We start from the raw sequence: 22935 nt of genomic DNA on the forward strand, positions 1-22935 counted from the left end.
CTCAGGGTCTCAGCCTTAGAGAAGTCCTGTTGCAGGTGGGACGGTGTTTGAGGCTATCTCTAGTTTTATTATGAGTTCTGAATTTTTAATTGTCTCCAGGCCATGTTTCTATCTAAATGTATTTCAGAAAGCACAGCATTTTTTATAGTGAATCAGTTTGAAACAATCAACAAAATATTTGGTTTTGCTAAGAGTTAACAAAGACTGCTGCATTGATATCTTTATTGTCTCTCTGATTGTTCACAAGTCCCAATTTTCAAGGGAGTATTAACTTCTAAATGAGACTTCTGCCCCCTGAGTGCTAGTGCCCCTGGATGTCCTCCTGTCTCCATATGCCATCAATGTACACACACACACACACACATGCACACACACGCACATGCATGTATGTACACATGCACATAAATAACTAAAATCTAATGATATTTAAAATTGTAAGTACTGAAGTAGAACAAGGTAGAAATGACCAATAATACCCTTGAGTTTGAAAACATTTGTAAGCTACACTACTGGCCTTCAGACATGAGGGCTTTTAATCTCCTTCCCACCCCAAGGTCTGTAGCTAGGGAAGTCAGATGTGAGGATCCTTTGTCTCTATGATATCATGACTCACAGGAAATGCTGATGAACACCAATGACATGGAAAGATGTAATTTTTTATCATTCATAGGACCAGGGAATTGTATCCTGCAGCAGTAGGTCCCACGGTCAGCTAGAGTCCCAATCTGTATGGTCAGGAGCATATCTCCTTTGTAGACCCCCACAACTTATATCTGCTTAAATTCCCCTTAACTGATATCTGCTGGATTTATAATCTAGCACATTTCTTTCATTAGTGCTGATTGCCCCATTGGCACACTGTGACCAAGGACAGGGTTCTTTGCCCAAGCACACAGGCAAAAAGGCCCCAGAGGTAGGGAGAATGTAGCTGCAGGGCATACAGGCATTCTTACGGACCTCAACTATGTACACATCTACCAAAGACAGAAAGGGAGGGAAGACAAGCTGATGAGGGAGATGTGGGTGGGTCCATCTCTTCAAGTAATGAATCACAGATTTAAAGGGAAAACTCTGGCTGTCCTGTTGGGGGAGGACTGATTGTACCAATGAATCTCTGGCTTGAGGGGCAGCAAGATATCCCGGTTGAAATACCTGTTAAGATTGTACAGGCCTCTATCTAATCCTGGAGCTTGGCAGGAAATTCTTAAACTGAAGTCCAGACTGACTGATATAGCAAGTTCCAGGCTAGTCTGGGTATCAAAGACCAGTTTTACCATTACACAGTAAACTGAGGTAGGGCATAGAGTGGACAATTGATCATTCAGCAAACTGTTTTCTGAGGGAACAAAGCTTGATTCTCTTGGGTCATCAAAGTACTCCCTGAAGCCAGCAAGAAACTCTTTGAGACATACACACACACACACACACACACACACACACACACACACACAGTTGGTGGATGAAGCAAGGCTCCAACAAGCAAGCTTAGAAAATCTCACACATACACATACATACATGCATGCATACAAATATATATACATACACACACATATTTACACATTTGGTGATTGGATACTTGGAGGAAAGTCCCAACAACTTTATTTTTTCCCCACAGTTTATACATCCCAGCAAAATCTTTCAAGCAGTACAAAAATCACAATGTGATTACATTCAGATTTTTATTAAGCAATCAATCACAATGATTATACATAGAAAATTATATTCGCAAACACCATCACATAAATAAACATGTAATATAGGTAAAAAAAAATTATCCCTTAGAACCCACATACATTCATAACTAAGCAACTTGTTATCGATTATCAACATGTAAGCAAGCAAAGTAGTTTTATGAGCCAGTTTCTCTTACAGGAAGGCTGTAATTTGTGGTTACTAAGAAAGAATCAATTATTTTACTATTTATCATAAAAAGTAACCTTACCTTATAAAAAATCTTAAAAGAATCACAAATCTAAACTTTTATATAAAAAATGGTTATTTCTATTTTATATCCTCAAGGTGCATGTCTACTACTCATAAGCAATCTTTTATGAAATCATATCAGGAAGCAGAGGGCAAAAATGGGCATAAAAATTAATCATCACCTTGATCAGCAGCCCAGCTTTTGCAAGAATAGAATGTCAGCTAGTACTAGTCAACCTTCCATTGTTCTTGTTCCCTGACCTCAAAAAATATCCCTAGCTCAACTATTAAGAGTGTGCCTTTCACCAGGCAGTGGTGGCACATGCCTTTAATCCCAGCACTTGGGAGGCAGGGACAGGTGGATTTCTGAGTTCGAGGCCAGCCTGGTCTACAGAGTGAGTTCCAGGACAGCCAGGACTACACAGAGAAACCCTGTCTCAAAAAAAACAAACAAAAAAATGTGTGCCTTTCAGAACTCCAAATAGATTTTTCCATAAGATTTTTGACATCGACATTTGCGGGTCCAGGTGTGTAATGTGCAGCAATCAGGGCTAGCCATCTGGAACTCAGCAATGGCACCAAGATGCCCACCCTGGGCCTGGGCACCTGGAAGTCTCCTGGCTAGGTGACTGAGGCTGTGAAAGTTGCTATTGACATGGGGTATCGCCACATTCACTGTGCCCAGGAGTCCCAGAATGAGAAGGAGGTGGGAGTGACCCTCCTGGAGAAGGTCAAGGAGCAGGTGGCAAAGCACCAGGATCTCTTCATCAGCAGCAAGCTGTGGTGCACATTCCATGACAAGAGCATGGTGAAAGGAGCCTGCCAGAAGACACTCAGCGACCTGCAGCTGGACTACCTGGATCTCTACCTTATTCACTGGCCAACAGGTTTCAAGCCTGGGCCTGATTATTTCCCACTGGATGCATCAGGAAATGTGATTCTTAGTGACACCAATTTGTAGACACTTGGACGCCTATGGAACAACTAGTTGATGAAGGTTTTGTTAAAAAAAAAAAAAAAAAAAAAAAAAAAAAAAAAAAAAGCAATTTGTGTCTCCAACTTCAACCCTCTTCAGACTGAGAAGATCTTGAACAAACCCAGCTTAAAATATAAGCCTTAATATAAGTTAATCAGATTGAGTGCCACCCATACCTAACTCAGGAGAAACTGATTGAGTACTGCCATTGCAAAGGCATTGTGGTGACTGCATACAGTCCTCTTGCTTCTCCTGACAGGCCCTGGGACAAGCCTGAAGACCCGTCTCTCCTGGAGGATCCCAGGATCAAGGCAATTGCAGCCAAGTGCAATGAAACTACAGTCCAGGTGCTGAACCGTTCCCCATTCAGAGGAACTTGATAGTGATCCCCAAGTCCGTGACACCAGCACACATTGCTGAGAACTTTAAGGTCTTTGACTTTGAGCTGAACAGCTAGGACATGACCACTCTACTCAGCTACAACAGGAACTGGAGGGTGTGGCCTTGATGATCTGTGCCAAACACAAGGATTACCCCTTCCACACAGAAGTTTGAAGCTGCAGCAGACAGATCCCTGCTCCTCCCCAAGTGACATATACCTGTCCTTTCTGCCTCACCTGCCTTTGCAAGTGTCCTGTGTCCTGCGTCCCTCTGCACTGGGTGGCACCTTGCAGACAAGATGGTGAGAGTTTATTAGTTTGACATAGAATCTTGAGGGCATTACCAGTAGCTGAGGAGCTTCTTCCGGTCTTCTTGGTCTTTCTTCTTACCCACCCAGAGGACTTTAACATGAGGGCCCTTTCCAACCAAAGAGAATCAAGATTTATAGCCCAGGTTGTGCCACTAACTCTTAAGTTTGAGTGCTTAGAACTATAATCCTCTGAGTCAAACTTCTCATTGCCTCAAATAAAAACTGCTTTTGTGGGAAAAAAAAAGATTTTTGATATCAAAGCCACTAGCAAAACCATCTTAATCTAACTGCATGTACAATCTGCATCTCCAAATTCTTTCTAAGGGTGGTGGTCATTGCTAACAATCTACATCTTTAAGTTCTTTATCAGGGTGGTTGTTGAATCATTAATCCGATCCAGCACCAATACTTGAAACAGATTGATCACTATTACTGGGAGGGCCGATGATACTGTGAGAGGCCGGAGCCCCATAGTTTTCATACAACACACAGGAGGGATAAAGTGACTGCAAAGGCAACAAGCAGAAGGATGCTCCATGGAACCATGAAGTCCTCAGGACATGCAGTCCTCTGGGCCCTGCCTCTCTGAGGCATAGTATTGGTGTGAATGGGTGGGTCACATTCCACAAATTCTAAAGCTGTATTTTCGTTCCTCTTGCACAACCTTCCACAACACCTGGATGATGAAACCATTTCTCAAAAAACAAATGAACAGGTCGGAAACGAGGACTTAAACCTGCACTTCATGTACTAAGGAGTGTGTGTGTGAGAACTACATTGCATTTAAGGACACCATAGGCAATCTACACTCATTTCAGAAAATGTGTGTCCCCATTGGATTGAAGTGAAACATAAGAACTTGCATGTCTCTTACTTCCCATGTGTTGTGTTGTATGTGTGTGTGTTGTGTGTATTATATGTCCTTGACCTCCACTTTTAAAATCACAGCTATTGGAGAGAATTATGAATAGATCTTTGAGGGTAAAACCTGGGCTAATGGCATAAACACTCAGACAAATGGACATTGTTGAGCAGAAAAATGGTCCACCTATCTGGGCTAGTTGTCTGTTCATCAGCAAAAGAATGGTCATCTAATCCGCTGTCTCTGTTCTTCCTCTTCCCCCTCTCTTTCTCTTTCTCCTTCCCCCAAGGACTAAAACTTCCTGGAAAAAAAAAACGAAAAAAACAAGAAGCTTGCATATTTGAAACTTCTCATATGTTACACTGAAATTTAAATTAAATTCCTTTGCAATTACACATGCCTATAGGGTAACACATTCAAATCACACGAAAGTTGTGTGCAAACATGACTCCTCTCCCAAATTTTCTCATTCCCTCTGCTTGCTCTCCTAGAGCCCAAACTTTAAAAGTCGTCCACAAACTGCTGTTCCCTGATAATGTCTGCATACATAATTGCACACCTTGATTTTCTATGTAGCACTGTGATTTCCAACAGTCTATATGAGGCTGTTCAATTAGGCTCACTGCTTGAATCATGGATATATCAAGTATAGTTACCTGATCCTCTATCATTGAACATTTAGGTTGCTTCCAATCATATGCTATTACCAATAGCATCACTATGACCATCCTTTTATCTTTCATGCCCTCTGTAAAATAATTCTTCTCCAACTGAAAAGGTCTAGGTCTGCACTAAAGTTTAGTAGTAACATCAGCAGGATATGGTTAAAGGAAAGACCTGAAAACATGAGTGCATGCTAAGAAAAATTGAAGGCCAGCTCTGTGTAGGCTCAGCCTTAGCTCTCCAGTTACACTGTTACCTCCCCTGATGCCTGTCTATCCTGGGGGTCAGGGGGGAGGTGGAAACAGGAGCAGGAAAAGTTAAAGCCAAGCCAGAGGAGCTACATAAGCAAGTTGCAGGTCATGAGCAATGAAACACTTTCTCCACAAACAAACAAACAAGTAAGGTATGTTGGATCAGACCTGCAGTCCTAGTATTCAGAAGGCCGAGGCAGGAGGATTACCAGGAATAATAGTTTGAGGCTGGCTTGAGATAATTGCAGGGCTTCTAGCTCAGTTTGTTGGAGGTTGAGTCTGTGGCATGGCTGTCAGGTCCTATCTATTGGGGTCCTGGTCCTTCATATACAGAACCTTGGGGAGAATTGTGCATCAATTCTGTGGATATGAAGTGACAGGCTAATGGAAGTTAACATTCAGAAAACAGGCACGGTTTCCCATGAAAATAGCCCATTGATCTTGCATCTGAGCTAGTTTTCTGTTCATTATCCAAAGAAGAGGTTTCTGAAGCACCTCAGTAAAGTGTCAACAACAACAATAAGAACTTGACAAATAAGAAGTAAGTACATTTCAAAGTACTCAGAGTACTTTTAAATGCTTAACACAAATTCCTTTCAATGCATTTATATGTACACATCTAAATAGGAAAGCAGTCAAGGCACATAAAACATGTTGAAATCATGACTCCCTTTTCAAACTCTTCCCATTCCATTCTGCCCACTGTGAGCCCAAACATTAATAAATTCTCACATGTGGCTGGTCCCTGCCATTGTGTGCACACACAGAAGTCTACTGTGTGCTTGAATCTGTGCCTTGACTTTCCCAGTAGCACTGTGACTTCCAACATTCTATATTAGGACGATTAATTCGGCTCATGTCTTATATCAAAGATATATCACATTTATTTACCTACTTTCCCACTGATGAACATTTAGTGTTGTCAAATATGTGTTGTTACAAACCACATTGCCATGACCATCCCTATGTCTCCTTCCTACCATCTGCGGCAGACTCATGTCATTACTGCTCAGCTGTGCATTGAACTTACACAGAAAACTCTTCCATAATAAGGTAAAAGTAACCAGGCAGCTCTGGGAAGACTGTTTCCACCTGTTGGTTCTGTAATAGATTTCTACATCAGCAACCCCTGGTGGGCTGGAGCAATTTCCTTATGCTAAAGTTCACCATAGATCTTAGCCCAACTCTCTGGACCTGGTGCTGACTGAGCTGTGGTAGCAGGAAGGCTCCAGTGCTCATGGTGAGGGGCTTTAAGGCCTGTCTGCCCCAGGCCACAGTGCAGGTCTCTGCAGTTTTCCCTGTTCCTTCCAACAGTGACATCAACCATCCTCCTCTGGCTAAAAATCCCTGCAGCACATACAGCAGCCTCATCTTCCTGGAATTTTAGGGAAAAACTTTTAAAATCTGACATTTCACACTGTTCTTGCTGTTTCTTTCCAGTCAAGGTGTCACAAGGACACTCTGGGCAGGGCAGCCAGCCTGAAGCTAATTGTGCATTCCTGTCTGTGGTTGTGAGAAAGGCTGTATTCAATTGTGGTGCATAACATTTTGTTCTCTGAGAAGTGAGACCATACCACGGTTATGAAAATGTGTGTGTGAGAGATGCTCAGGACTCAAAAAAGAGGGACCTTAGATGAAATGCCCAACAGTGAGGAAAGGGAAATTGTAGAGTCCATCTCCAGTAGACAGACAGGGCATCAAGTGGAGAGATGGGGTTGCCATCCCATAGTCAAAAAACTCTGACCCAGAATTGTTACTATCTAAAAAGAATGTTGGGGACAAAAATGGAAAAGAGACTGAGGGAAAGGAGGTTCTATGATTGGTCCAAATTGGGATCCAGCTCAAGGGGAGGCTCCAAGGCCTGGTACTATTATTGATGCTATGGTGTGCTTACAGGCAGGAGCCTAGCATGAATGCCCTCTGACAGGCCCTATAATCAGCTGAAAGAGTCAGATGCAGATACTTATAACCAACCAATAGACAGAAGCCAGAGACCCCTGGGGTTGAATTAGGGAAAAGCCGGAAGAAGCTGAGGAGGAGGGTGACCCCATAGGAAGACCAACAGTTTCAACTAACCTGGACTCCCAAGATCTCTCAGACACTGAGCCATCAATCAGGCAATATACATGAGCTGGTCTGAGCCTCCCCACACATATACAGCAGAGGACTGCCTGGTCTGGCCTCAGTGAGAAAAGACACACCTAACCCTCGAGAGACTCGAGGCCCCAGGGAGTGGGGAGGTTTGGTGGGGTGGGGATGGAGAGGTGGGGACATCCTCCTGGAGACAGGGGGAGGAGTAATGAAATGAGGAACACTCAGAGGGTAAACCAGGAAGGTGATAATGACTGGACTGTAAAAAAAAAATGATTAAAGAATAATAATTTTTAAAAAAGAAAGTATGTGCGATTTTGTGCTGATGTGACCATTTGGATCTTGAGTATAATGATAGTGTCCAAGTTCAATCATCAAACTAAAAAACTTTTCTTCCTGAGACTGGATCTCCTGCAGCCCACCCTGGCCTAGAACTCATTGTATAGCTGAGAATGACCTTAAACTTCTGATCCTTCTCTTTCCAAGGACTGCTGCAATTACAGGTGCATGTGGCACTAGGGCCTCCCTGAATGCTACAAAAGCCACTTTACCAACTGAGTTACACCTTCTGTCCTTGTCAATAAGAAAAAACTTGCCGTTAAGAAAGAACCTGTCCATGTTAAGAAGAATCCTGCCCACTCTTTCTGTTCTCTCTGAGGATCCTTCTTTGTCTCTCTTCATCTCTCTTTTATACTATTGTAGTCTGTTATGTTCTACTATCTCTGCAGCTTTTATTTTGCTTATACTCTGCATTTCTCCTATTTTACTTCTGCATCCCTAATTCTGCTCTCTTCTTTGTCTCTCCTCGTCTGCACAGCTCATGTGTGTCATGTTGCTATCCTATTCTCCTGCCTCCTTTTTGTTAAAGATTTACTTATTTATTTTATGTACATGAATACACCATTGCTCTCTTTAGACACCCCAGAAGAGGGCATCAGAGCCCATTACAGATGGTTGTCAGCCACCATGTTGTTGCTGGGAATTGAACTCAGAACCTCTAGAAGAGCAGTCAGTGCTCTTAACCACTGAGCCATCTCTCCAGCCCTTCTCCTGCCTCCTTAATGTCATTGTTCCCATTTTTTCAGGAGAATAGATAGCATGGATTTCCAAAAGTTTACAAGTTCAAACATAAACTTAAATCATAAGTTGAACAAGAAGTTACAACAGAGATGTTTACATGTGTTTCTATTAAGACTAGTTATCTAACTAGACATTCACTATGTGTCACTAGCTCCACAAAATTCATTGAGAGTCTAAAACTATAATTCTTATATCTAAGTTAACACAGCATGTCAAAAGGCAAATTAGTATTGATGTTTTGTATAGGCAAACACAGTCAATATTTTATCTTCTGTCCTTGTACCTACAATAAATTATTCATTTCTTTTATGACCTTTACTTAATTGTGTCATGGCCTAAAGGAATGTATTCCTAAATTGTAAATCTTAATGCCTGCTTTTCATCTATTGCAATTAACTCCTGACATGTAAAGACTGGCAGAGTTCTAATTGCAGTTTTTATGTCACAGGGGGCCTTAATTGAAGCTCTTATTATAAAGGGCTCAATAGTTATTGATATAGATGTAGAAATTCTTATGTAATCATCATTAGGAATTAAGAACGTTGTTGGTACTCAGTGTTAGGATCAGAGCCTAGGGCTTGTTCTTACTTATGCCATTTTCTACTGAGTCCCATATACTTGCTTTCACAGACTGTACTCAGTACCATATTCTTAAATACAAGTTTGGGGGATGGGACAGACAGACTCCCAGACCCTTTCACATCTATCATGCATCTTCTAGGAAGCCTGAAGAACAGAGCAGACATCACAACCTCAGAGCCCTGCAGCCACCAGATGGGAATGAGAAAGAGGCAGGAAGGAGAGTGTGGGAGAAGATGGCCCCATCTAGTGGCCCCACCGATGTAGAACCCATGCTGACCTTGACAATCTTTATATAAAATCTACAAATCAAGAATGATATTACTAAAGCCCTGGTTTGATATGTAATTGCTGCAAATGTAAGAAAAACAAAACACTGTAGTTTAAACACAATGTACTTTCAGAGGAGGTGAGGGAAACCCCATCTGGCAAACCCAGAATGCAACTTTCTACTATCTGACTTTCCCCCCTACCCTAAAGAATCAACAAGACACATATTCATTGCCTAGAACTGGATAGAACAGCACTGGGAATGTGGATGGAATCCAGCACCCTGCTCTCTTCGGCTACCATGGGCTGAATGTCTCTGATCTGGTGTCAGGAATCCCTCAGACTGAAATAGACACTAACACCCTCTTGCCAATCTGCTCTGATCAACAACCAAACTGCAGTGAAGATACCAGTACAACAACCCTTGTTAACTCTTAGCAAGACCAAATATTTTATTGATTGTAACAAACTGATTTACTATGACAAAGATGTTATGTCTCCCTAAAATAAATTTAAATATAAACATGGCCTGAAGACAATTTAGAAATTTAGCACTCTGAAGGAAAACCCTTGATAGTCCCAAACATTGTCACACCTGCAATAGGACTTCTCCCAGCAGAGAGCCTGTGTCCTGCTCTCTCTCTCTCTCTCCTTTCTTTCCCCTTCCATTTCTTCATTTACTCCTTCCTGCTTAGAGCTCAGTGGGTGAGTTTAGAATCAGTGAGCACCAAGACAGAAGTGTAGAGGAAATATCACTAAGAAACTGAATCTCTTGGTACATTATTTTCTTCCTTGGTTGTCTGCCTGTTCCACACTCACCATGGTAACCTCTCCTGACATGAAACACCTCTCCTTATCCTATGACTAACTACATAACAACACATATTTCATGATCCATAAGAAAGTATTCATGCCTACAATGATGACATTAGATTCTCTTCTGTTCATCTATGAAGGAAATTAAAACCTGTAGCCCCCATGACTACAAAGACCCTTGGAGAAGGTAAGGAAAAGGAACATTTTGCATTATGATAAATGCTGGGGGGCCAACCCAGGCAGAGTCAGGTGTTGAGGTGGGATACAGCATCGGACAAAGGCTGATAATTTCTGGCCTTTAACTCTCTCTCTCTCTCTCTCTCTCTCTCTCTCTCTCTCTCTCTCTCCCCTCTTCCTTCTCTCTAGCTATTCTGGGGCCAAAAATTGATGGCTTTAGCCAATTACACCAAGAAAAGAAACAGCATCAATTCATGAAAGTTTATCTTCATATTGTTTGCAGAAAATATGCCCAATAGGGTGTATCACTCAGGAAGTAATCACACCAGGCTCTGGGCAGTGAGAGTCTCTCAGTGTCCACTCACACCAAGCTACATAAATAAGGAGAATGACAATGACAAACATGAGAAAGGACATCAGTAGCAAGAAGCAATCCTGGGATGAAGTCTTTGCAGTCATGCCTCACCAGAGAGCTCCCATTGCAGCTGATTAGGTCAGTGGGCCATCTCTAGGGAGCTCACTTGCCCACAGATGTTCTTCCTGCATGGCATCCACCAATTAAATAAAGAAGGCACAATCATGAAGTGCTTCTAAATTAAATTCCATCCTCCCCACATTTGTTTTATTTTAGTTTTACTTTAAAATCCTATTCCTCTTTGCTGGTTGATTTTAATAACCAGGATAGAAGTTACCAATAATTGTCTTTCACAGACAAAAGAATTATGGGGCCTAAAGGACACCCAAAAATGTTAAAGTGTTCATGTTTACAAGAAGAATCTGTAGTGTGGAGAGAGACACCATCATATCAACAGTGAATATGAGGAGAGACAGCTAGAGGTCCATCTTCTTCACTGCCGCTGGAAAGTGGGAAGGAACTCAAGATGAACTGACACAGGAAATAGTCCTGGTGCTTAAGAGATGTCCAGCCTGGTGATATGCCGTAGCTGTCTTCTCCTGTAATTTAAGCTTTGACATGAGGACTGTCTTTAATATTGTAGACGTTGTCTTGGGCTTGTGGTCACGCAACCTCTTTATTTAGTAAAGTTCTGGTCTTAGAAACACATAAAGATACCAGGCTGCAGAGGGAGAGAGAAAGATGTTGAAGAAAACAATATGAGGTCACCTTTCAGGTCTAAACACAACTTTCATTTATGAAATACACTCAGAACTCCAGAAGTCACATTCACAAAAACCATAACAGTGAACACCACCACACAGGGCCCTGGTATTAGGTCATAAAAAGTTTGTTTAATAGGCATCAGTTTAATGAAGAATTACTTTTAAAACATCAGTTCATATTGGCATCCTTCAGGATATGCATGTAATAAAACACAAAAAAATGGGATATTCAAAAAGATAGGAGTCTACCATCGAACTGAGTTACCTAAACAAGTTGTGCATTTTGGGACTGGGTTAAGAACTAGAATATTCATGTGCTTACAGCTTTGGACTGTGATGCTTTAGAAAGGGTTAGGAGTGTCTGTTGACCTGACCGAGATCTCTGGAGCCAGATGCATGCCACAGTATTTGTGTACAACACACACACACACACACATGCATGCACACACGCATGCATGCACGCATGCACACACGCATACACGCACCATGCACGTACATGTGCACACATGAATACACACGCACACACACAGTACCATCCACAACAATAATATTTAAATCCTTTCTTGAAAGAGAAAAGTGTTTTGAAATCTGCGTAGCATCTACATCCTCTAACATTAAGGATGGAGTGGAAAGCCATGTGAGAAGGCAGTGCCTTTTCAAGGGACCTGGTGGTCTATGACACAGTTTCAAAAAGACTACCTGTACGGCACCCACTTAAATAGAACAAAAGCACAAAAATGTTGGGCATTCTGGGTAATGAGGTTCATCCTGGGAGAGAGCTGTTGGTATCTGTGCATGGGCCATACCATCAACTGCATGTCTAGAACTCACAGAGAAGCCAATCAGAGAAGAAAACAGACTAACTCTACTTGGGGCTCACTCACACAGCCCACCACACTACCCTATCATTCCCAGAGTGCTTGCCAGGAAACTCCTAAAATGATCTGTCTATTAACTTCTATGCCTTCTGATTTTCCAATTTTTCAAAATGTATTTATTATTTTGTATGCATGTTTTGTTCGAATTATGCATTTACATAACATGAGTGCCTTTAGTTTTTTAAGATTTATTTAAAGTTATGTATATATAGTTATGTGTACGTGTGTATGTGTGTGTGTGTGTCTATGCACATGAATACAGGTGCACATAGACATCTGCTATTCTCCTGGAGCTGGAGTTGTGAGCCGTATGTCATGGGTCCTAGGAACCAAGCTTGGTTGCTGTGCAAGAACATAGCCAGTGAAGCAGGCATCTACCATTTTCATTATCTTGTAATTCAATAGGCATTCAATTAAGAAACCATTAAGTAAAACTGAAAAAAGGGAAATCAAGCCAACTCATTCAATTTAGCTTTCAAAAACAAAATCTACCATTTAGCACTTGTTACAGGCTGGCAGTGTCGAGAGGCTCCTTCTGTACCAGTTCAGACTGAATGGTTGGGAAATCAGATTACTGACACATCACTGGAGGGCATTGTAACAAGAGAGGGGCTCAGGAAACTACAGTTTATAATTCAAGGTGAACAATGGATGCCAGGCATGATCTCTTTCTGCCTAGAAGATGAAGATGTAGGAGAAGGAGAAGGAAGAGAAAGAGGAGTGGGGGGGGAGGGAGAGGGGGAGAAGGAGGAGGAGGAAAAGGGAGTGGAGGGGAAGGGGAAAAGTAAAAAACAAAACAATCAACAAGGCACAAAGTTCAAAATCTATTGACACAAACCATGCCAGCTTACCTTGGAGATCCTGGCCTCTTTTTCATAAGGATGTAATCTAAATTTGGAAGAGAGAAAGCAGGAATTGAAGAGAAAATTGAACACGTCATTAAAAACACAATTGCGCATTCTTCTAATCAAGGATATTGCTTTTGTTTTTAATTCAATTGATCCCTGGTAACTTTGGGAGGTTCCCCCTGTACTGTACCTGAAGTATCCCTTCACTCAAGGCTTGGTGCATTCACCCACAGAGCACTCCTAACTTGCTAGAAAGGCATTGGTAAACTGTCTTTTCCTGAAAGAAATGAAGAAGTCTAGATTTGTAAATTGGTTGCTGGAGAACAACTTAAACATGGACTTTCCAAGCAACCTGAGACACAAGGCCCTACTAATGGTCCTTCCATCAGGGACCCTCTAAAAGTTGTCACTAGTGACATTATTCTGTTCTTGGCTCCTTCCTTAGTGTAACCAAGGAGGTGTGTGCCACCACCTACTCCTCACCCTCTACCTCCTGTCACAGGCCTTCAGATCCCAAGTAACCAACTTCCATCAGAAAAGAATAAGCAGCTTTGGGCAAAGAAAGGAAATGCATTTGTATCAATTTTTTTTTCAATTTCTATTTCCCTCTTTTAGACATTATCTTACTATTATAGTTCAGGACACCCACAAGCTGTGACCCTTGTGTCTCAGCAACCTGACTCCCGGAATTATAGGTCCTTGCAAACAGAGCGAGCTTACCTAATCATCACAAATAACCAAGTTCTAAGTATAAAAGGGAAATATCTTGAAATCTGGCAAGCATACACTGATTCCCCACTTTCTGCCCAGTCATATGGAACAAATCACTAATGAATTCACGTGCTGCATCTTAAGACAGGAAACATACATACAAAGGGCAATAAACAAACTGAGGAGTCTGTGTTTAGGAACATATGTGTATATACATATACATACATGCATGTGGCAATTACTGTAAAAAGAAGTGATGATTTTTAAAAATCCAAGGAGTGAGATACAGGAAAGTTTGGACTGAAAAAAGGGGAGAAGGAATTATAAGTATAATCTCAAAAAGTAAAAAATGATGTTAAAAGATGGCTGTGGATAGACCTGACTCATTGATTGAGAACACTCGATGCTTTTCCAGAGAACTCCTGTTAGACACCTAACACCCACATGGTGGCTCACAGCCAAGGTCACTGAGCTTTTCCAATGTGTTAGAAATCACCTCAGTGCTTAGTAGGTACTGACACACAGGCTGGAAGTGAGAAAGGGTTATAAAACATGTCTTGGGTTAGGAAACACAGATAATTTAAACCCCTTAGCAAGTAAGTTATTTGAAGGCAGTCAGAGTGGCTGAAAATTGTTGTTCTAGCTCCTTTGTCTGTGAAATATACATGAAATGTACTGCCTTCTATCAAAGGGCTGAATAAGATAGAGGAAGTGCCATCTTTCATGAAATGTGTAAGGACACCGTTAATCAAGAATAACTTCGGGCTCAGCAGTTTCCGACAGTCAGTATCTATGCCTGGATACCATTCTCCCTCGAAACTGTGCTGTTTGTATTGTGCAGTCTCATAAGAATGCAAAACAAAGCTCTGAGCACTCAGAGGGAGGCACAGAACCCTGTGATTTTTTTGCAGTTAAAGGCCCTGTAGAGGTCCTAGATATGTTTGCTCAATGGATATAAAGTGGCATTGTACCCTCCTATCGAAATCAAACATTTTGCTTTGCAAATTTCTTTTGGATTTCTGATCATTTATCAAGGAGACCCCAGCTCTATTCCAACCGGTGGGAACCATCTGAAAGGTACTTACTTGTGATCACTAAGGTGCTCACGAGAACTAGAAGCAGCAAGAAAATGGAGAGTCCGATAGCAAGGCCTTTCTTCCTGGTCGAATTGCTTCCTAGAGAGTAGCAGCAAATTGAAGAGGCATCAAGTGAGATGAACAAGCCAATAAAACAAACAGTATCAATAGTTACATATGGCATGCTTAGCACTGTTAGTTCTACAAGCATAAGGCCTTTTGGCTTAATATGAACAGCTCCGGTTTGCCTTAAGGTGCTTTGGTTTGTTTTTGTTGTTCTGGCTGGAAGGTGTACTGCCAGAGACCAAACCCAAGGGCCTAAGTCCTGCAGATGCTAAAAGGGATCATCTACTCCTACTACAGGGTTGCTCTTTCCATGGCTCAGTGTAGAACAAATCTAGAAAAATTCTGTAGAATCAAACTTGTCTAAGATCTTCCTACCTTGTGGTCTTAAGGTAAGGGAATAAGATAAAAGCATCACCAGTGGGCTCTCCATAGAGCAGCTAGTGGGTGGAAACTTTAAGTAGGGTGGCCATCTTTATCAGAACACTTTTTTTGTTTTTGTTTTTGTTTTTTTTTGGTTTTTGTTTTTTTTTTCCGAGACAGGGTTTCTCTGTGTAGTCCTGGCTGTCCTGAACTCACTCTGTAGACCAGGCTGGCCTCTAACTCAGAAATCTGCCTGCCTCTGCCTCCCAAGTGCTGGGATTAAAGGCGTGCGCCACCACTGCCCGGCCAGAACACTCTTTATAGTCTGTTGTGATTAGGTTTCTGGTAACTTTGTCCTGTTGGTTTTAGACTTCTTGTCACTAATGATAAATGAAGTCTTCTATGGAGTGAAATTCTTTGTCATAAATTAGCTTATTCTCTTTCCCACCCCACCCCCCAAATTTTGACCATAAAAAGAATCAGAAATCCCTTCTCTCTTCTGTCTTTCTGTCCCTCCCCCTCCTCACCTTCCTCTCGGTCCCTCTCCTTCCCCACCCACCCTCTGTGTGTCTCCCTTCCCACCCACCCTCTGTCTCTCCCCCCATGCATCCTCGTCTCTCCCACCCACTCATCAGGTGTCTCCCCCCACCCTCTCTGTCTTTCCCCACCCCACCCACTTTCTGTCTCTCCCTTCCTCTCTCCCTTTTCTTCTCCCTTCACTTCTTTGTAAAATATCATTCATTAAGTATCTCTAACAAACTGACCTATCTTCAATGTAAACTTCCATTTAAAGTGTCAGACTATTTTCTTCTTTTAAGTTTTATATTATGTGTTTATAAATGTCTTTCGTTTTTTTGGTACAATGTCTCACTATGTAATGAAGTCTATTCCAGTAGCCTCAAACTTGCCATCTTTTGTCTCAGCTTCCTGAATCCTAAAATTAAGGGTTCCACCATCCATTCACTATTCCTGCTCCTTTTCTTTTCTTCTTCTTAAACTTTTTTGTTTGTTTGTTTGTTTGTTTTTGCTTGTTTGAGACAAAAGTCTCTGAACTAAGTTTTTAGGCAAAGTTTTTAGAGGTGACTTACTTCCCTGAAGGTAGATAAACGAGTCTGGCTATTGACAGGAAGGGATGCGCTTACACTGTGAATATGCTAAGGAAGATGTGAAGATGTTGTTACAGACAAAAGTCTCAAACAAGCAAAATGGAAGGAGTGATGAGGAAGGGGATGGATCCGTCACATCACAGATAATATTACACTCTTCATGCAATGAGGAGTATTCAATAACTTATCAATTGGCAGCTACTTGTCTCATACTTATCATTTTCCCAGTCAGTGTTGACAACAACAACCAAAAAACAAACAAAACAAAACAGAAGACCAAAACCTATCAACCGAAACAAAACAAAAGACCAAAATCAACCAAACATAAAGTCCATCTGTGGTTGTGCTCTGATCTCAATGTCTGTGCCTCCATAACTTCCTTTGTTAATGTTAAATCCTCAATGAAGAAGAATGAGAACTGGAAGCAACTGGAAGGTCCTTAGTCAGAGAGATGGCGCTTATGAATGTGAGTAGATTCTGTATAAAAAGGGTTAGCGGGACTGGCTTGCTCCTCCCTTTACACAAGAAAACCCTGAGTGTACCAGCGACAGGAGCCCTCATCAGACAGACACTCACAAGCCTGTACTTTGATACTGGTATTCCCACCCTTTAGAATTGTGAACACTACATTTTATTCAGTAATTTTTTTTTAAAGTCTACTCTAAGATACTTTCTTACCACAGCCCAAACGAACTAAGATGTGTTGTGTTTACTGACTCCAGTACCACAGGAGCCTGCAGAACTGGGAACTTGATTCTACCTACAATAGAATACAGATGCTGGGTCCCACCATCTGTATTCTCAGTCACATACTGTCTTCTCATATGCAGATGTCAGGAGAAAGCTTGAGCGAGTTGTTTCTTTCCTTTTACCATGCTGGTTCCAGGAATCGAATTCAGGCCACTGGGCTCGGCAACAAATGCTCTTCTCAGCTAAAACATCTCAATGGCCCCCAAGTCTCCCTGCCCCACCTTTTTGTAAAGGCCAAATGGTTTCTTCAGCTCAGGAACCAAAAAGCAAGTATTCAAGAGTAAAAGTGCACCTCAACCAATTTGAAAGTCACTGCAGACAACACAGGAATGGATCATGTGGCTGAGCTGCAATAAAACTATTGACATCCATGACTCTGTCATATGACCTGATCTGGCCCTGGCTATCAGTGCTGAACCAGCCTAAAGTGTAGCCAGGGGCTTGGGCTCAATCCAAAACCTTCCCTGGAAAGTCTAAATCTCTGAAGTGAAGGAAAAAGGAAGCCTGCAGAAGATCTAATCAGAAGATCACTGTGAGAACAAAGTCCAGGAAAGATGGTAGATGAAAGAGCAAAGGGGCTGATGGGAGTCCTGGGACAGCAGAAGAGGAAACTCAGTGTGCTTAAACTGTGAGAAAACTTGTGTAGACTTGGTTGTTAACGATAAGGCAGAGCGTCTCTTATGGACCCATTGACAAGCCAGACAGAGGGCTTTCAAACACTGACCTGTGAAAGAACTTCTACGCTTTATTAAAACCTACTATTAATAATTCCATTAATAGTAATGCAAGCTTGCAAGCAGACAAGGTAACACAGGCTTTTAATCTCATCACTCATAAAGCAGAGATGCCCTGATCTACATATGGGCACCCAGACCAGCCAAACCATATATATATATGTGTGTGTGTGTGTGTGTGTGTGTGTGTGTGTGTGTGTAAACAATTACAAAATAATGATCTGAATTTTAAAAGACAGGTTATTATCGGCTTCTACGATAATAGTAAGTGTAAGGCATTAATTAGTAAAAGAGATTTGGAAGTAGCATATGAAGACAGTGCATAGACATGATTCAAACTTTAATTAAAAACAGAAAGAAAATCAGAATGCCCACATCCAAAATAAACAAACACTGTTTTGTCTCAGAACTGGGGCTTTTGTGAACTTTTCACTAGTAACCACTGAACAGGGGTTTGGAGAGAAACCCTTTCCCATGTGAATATTTTTATATGTAAAAAGATAATCTTGAGACATAATGTGAGGACTATTTCAAAGGCCAAGGCAGGCAGACAGGGAGCAGAACTCTCCACCTACACCCATGGCCTGTGCTCAGCAGGTCAGCTGACCACGGTTGAAGGCAGCTCATCTGCACAGCAGCACCTGCATAGCCTGCTTTTCAGGGTAGAGCGGTCACAGTCTTACAGTGTTGAGAACAGGGATTTAATGTTGCAAGACATTATTAACTCAGAGACAGAGCATACCCTTTAATTCAAGTCTCTTCAGCTTAAATAAAGCTCCCCACTGTGTTTTAGGACAGAAAAACGAACACAGTTTCACGGACTAGCAGGATTGTCCCATGCACAGTTAGGACACGGATGCTGACTTAGCTCACGGTCTTACATTAGGGATGATTTTAGCTTCATCCAAGCACATTAAAGGTATTTGTGCCTGCAAAGAGCATTTAAGTATGGGTGTGATGGGACTTTCATGTATTCTCAGCACTAGAAAGTTAGAGTCAGGATAATCAGGAGGACATGGCCATCAGAGGACAGCCCAACATACAGAAGATTATGTCACTAAAAATAATAGAAAGCAAGTGTTTACTCATAAGCATGTTTATAAGGACCATTGTTTCCTTGTTACAGGAAAAGAACAAATTATTAGTCAACAGAGGACTCGGTTTGCTTGCAAGAAATAAGCAAAGAAAGAAGGCGCGCTTACCTGGTCGAACCTGCAGTGAGGTGGTCAGTGTCTGCACACCATCCCATCCCTTCATTTCCACTCGACAGCAAAAGAGGCCGCTGTCACTCTCATAGGCATCCTCGATTGTCAAGGAAGCATTTCCTTGAAGAAGCTGCGCGTTTATCTGGTAGCGGCCGCTTGTCCGGTAGTGGACTCGGTTTCCATCAGTCCAGACAAGTGTTTGTCCACATGTATCAGAAGCACATTCGCCTCGGCCCCAGCACACGAATGAGAGTACACGAGACTCAGGATAAAAACATGGCAGCGTCACAGGGTCACCCCCCATTCCATATACTTCCGGGAATGAGCCTGAAGCAGCTGCGGTGAAGAAGGGGAAGTAGAACGGGCTCTCAACAGTTTCCGGAGGTTTTATTTTTACTTTTGTATTTCTTTTATGTTTTTTCCTTTTGCTTCAATTGAAATTTAAACTTGGAGCATGACACATGGGAGACATGTGCTCTGCCATTGTGTCCCGGTCCTAGTCCTGTGCATTCCTTTTTCCTTTGTAGAGTCTCGATAGTCTAATATTTCACTATCAACATTTTTATGGTTGCAAATTCATCTTTGATATGACTATGTAATAGATATGCTTGTGGATAAACAACACTGTATGATATTCACTCTGTGTTCTCTCTCTCTCTGTCTCTCCTCGACACCAGCACCCCTGTTGTTGTTTGTTTTTCTTTCTTTCTTTTTTTTTTCCTTTTTAAGACAGAGCTCACTCTGTAGCCCTGGCTGGCCTAGGAACCACTATATAAACTAGGCTAGTCTAGAACTCAGAAAGATCCTCCTGCATCTACCTCCTGAGTGCTGGGGTTAAAGGCACCACGATGCCTGACCCATAGGTTTGTTTCCTAATCAGGGTCTTGCTCTAGCTCTCCTACGTGTATTATCCCCGTGCCTCAGATGTCTGAGAGATGGAATTACAAGCATGAACCCCTAAGACAGGGTCTAATTTAACTTTTTAAAGTTATTTATTCTACTCAGTTAGGTCAGAGGATGATTACACCATGTCCCCTTCTTCTATCCTCCCTGGAAACACATGCAGCCAGCCCTTTTTGCTTTCTTTCAAATGCATGGCCTCCTTTATTTATTAATGGGTGCTACATACACCTTTGTGTATGTATGTATCCTGAAATACATAAATCCAACCTGCTCCATCTGCATAACGTTATTGTATATCTGTGTATGTGTTCAGGTCTGACCATTTGATGTCAGATTGCCAACTGGTGAGCTTTTCCTCGGGCTAGACTAGTTCTGCTCTTAGCTAACTGGGACAGGGAAACACAAACTGCACTTCAAGTTTAAGTTTTTAAAATTCACAACTGCTGTCATGGAGGCTGTGAGCTGATGGCTACTTGCAAACCTAAAACTTGGGAGGTGGAGGTAGGAAAGTTAAGAGTTCAAAGCCAGCCTTGGGAAACTAGTGAACTCAAGACTAGCCTCAGTTCAGGAGACTCTGTCCCAAACCACCCTGTCTCTCCCTTTGATATTAGTCACTAATTCCTTATCCACCTCTTGATATAAAGATCAAGGTTTCTATTGACAGCATTGTGGCTTCAAAGTAGAAGGTTAGTAACTTTGGTGTCAGCTTTCATAAAGGGTTCTATAACACCATTGGAAGGAGAGAGGTTTTAGGATCAGTCCTCAAAAGAGAAAATCCAAACAGGGATCCCTTCTTGACACAGAGTAAGAACAATTCCAGACACAGAGTAAGAACAAGTTACACAAGAAGGTCTCGGGAAGGTCCCAGGATCAGACTATTCAGTCCAGAACTAAACCATGCAACTTCTAAAACTAAAACAAAAATTTAAATGTAAATTTTCTTGGATGGTGGAAGAAAACCTCTACTGTCTATTGCTTCTAAGTCGTCTTTAGAGGAACTCGGAGGGCTGAGGATGCCGCTCAATGATGCTGTGCTTGCCTGGCCTATGCCAGCCCCTGGGATGGATCCCCCGTCCAGGAAATAAACAAACCAACCACTATATGAGTGTATATTTCATACTGGGACACACATTATTTGATGGTTAGCTAATACCTTTTCAGAATCACAGATATAATACATCATAGTATAATAAACTTATAGAACCATGTGATAAGAAATAACTTCATCCCATACTCCTACACATAGTCACCCCTTACTTTTCTATCCCATGCACATGCATGTACGCGTGTCTTATCACATGAATGCTCATGGATTCGCCTCTCATATACTCTTGTGGTTTTACGTTTTGGGCATCGATTTTGAAATACATACAAGCAAATAATTTCTTCAGAGCTCCCATTTTGTCCTGGTTCTCATCTCTCTATGCAACTCATAGTCAACAAATCCCAAGGAGCGCATCATGTATACATCACGTGCAACCTCCACGGTAGCTCCAGGTCCCGCCCCCTTCGCTTACCTGGGAGGAGTATGAATGCTGAAATGAAGACTTGAGGGAGCATCATGGCATTGACCTGGAGGAAAATGAAACAATACTCTCCTCAGCTGAGGCACTCAGCACATGGTATCTGGTCCTGTCTTAATTCTCAGAAGGCAACATATCTTCATTCTCTAATGATGGGAATCACATGGGCCTGTTCTACTGGACCAGCCAAGAAAACGCACATTCAAAGGTTCCTTCCAGGGCTTGGTAACATCCCAGAGGTAGAGGGCCATTTGCCATTGACAGAAAAAGCTATCCTCAAAAACAGTCTTTTCTTTCTCAGTCCTTCCCCTCATACAACCATCAATGTCACTCCTGGTCTCGGCACAAATAAAGCAGCAAACAGACAGAAAACTGAAGATAGACATTAGAGTATCTTCCCTTGGTAGAACCCTAAGCAAAGCCCAGCCTTCTGATGGCAATGCTGCACTTGCCCTCTGGTGGACACAGAGCTGTTTCTGCTCAGTGGCCACAATGGTTCATCACTAAGCCTCATCTAAGTTCATCACCAGGAAGAGGGACTGAGTGAGGATGTGAAGTGTCACTCATACTGACACACATGGTTAGTGGGGCCACGTTATCCAGAGGGATGTCTAGAGACACCTAGAGAAACACTGGGTGCAGACCTTCCATTCCCAGAGCCCCTCCACACCTAGACGTCCTCCTCAGGCAAATAGCACCACTATTTGCTCAGCTTTTTGAGACTCTGCTGTGAAGGAGATGCTGAACTATTTACTCACAGGCACCCAATCCTCACAGAACTCCTCCTAGACCCACTGCTTTTAAGTCTGTTTAAGAGAAAGTTACATGTCATCAGATCACAATTCCTAGGTTTCAATTTTCGCTTCTTAATTGCTAAACCATAAAATACGAGTAAGCCTGCCTAAGAATCTTATTAACTCCACTTCTGATCAGAAGATTCCATAACTTCCTCTCAGAGAGGAAGGGGTGAGCCCTTTTCTAGTCTCTTGAGGCTGGTAACAGCTGCCATGAGGATACTTTTGATGAGTTCAGCACCAAGCCTGATACCCCACGCTATTCACACTAACAGCCTAGGTATTTGGAATAGATCAGAGCCCCAATGCTGCAAACTGTTGACCAAACGCTGAGAATCTTTTTTGCATGAGAAAGTTTAAAAATTATTTCTTAATTAATAGACAAAATTTAGAAATCTAAAGCCCACACGAATATTAGGCATGGTGGCACATATCTTTAATCCCACCAGTTGAGAGGCAGAGGCAGGCAGATTTCTGTGAGCT

At 42.0% G+C, this 22935-nt stretch overlaps 1 protein-coding gene and 1 pseudogene across 1 annotated transcript; one reads left to right on the forward strand and one right to left on the reverse strand.

Moving 5' to 3' along the window:
- Nucleotides 1–2478: 2478 nt before the first annotated feature.
- LOC117710337 (aldo-keto reductase family 1 member B1-like) lies at nucleotides 2479–3675 on the forward strand (annotated as a pseudogene).
- Nucleotides 3676–11397: 7722 nt separating this feature from the next.
- Nucleotides 11398–21698, reverse strand: LOC117710042 (hepatitis A virus cellular receptor 1 homolog). The gene is made up of 5 exons (XM_034504546.1): nucleotides 21653–21698; nucleotides 19230–19568; nucleotides 15021–15110; nucleotides 13228–13264; nucleotides 11398–11455 (listed from the first exon to the last, which is right to left on the reverse strand). Exons 1-5 carry the CDS (start codon nucleotides 21696–21698, stop codon nucleotides 11398–11400), a joined length of 570 nt encoding a protein of 189 aa, XP_034360437.1.
- Nucleotides 21699–22935: the final 1237 nt, after the last annotated feature.

This window comes from Arvicanthis niloticus, chromosome 6 (genome assembly GCF_011762505.2).
Source record: "Arvicanthis niloticus isolate mArvNil1 chromosome 6, mArvNil1.pat.X, whole genome shotgun sequence".
NCBI classification, from domain to species: Eukaryota; Metazoa; Chordata; class Mammalia; order Rodentia; family Muridae; genus Arvicanthis; species Arvicanthis niloticus.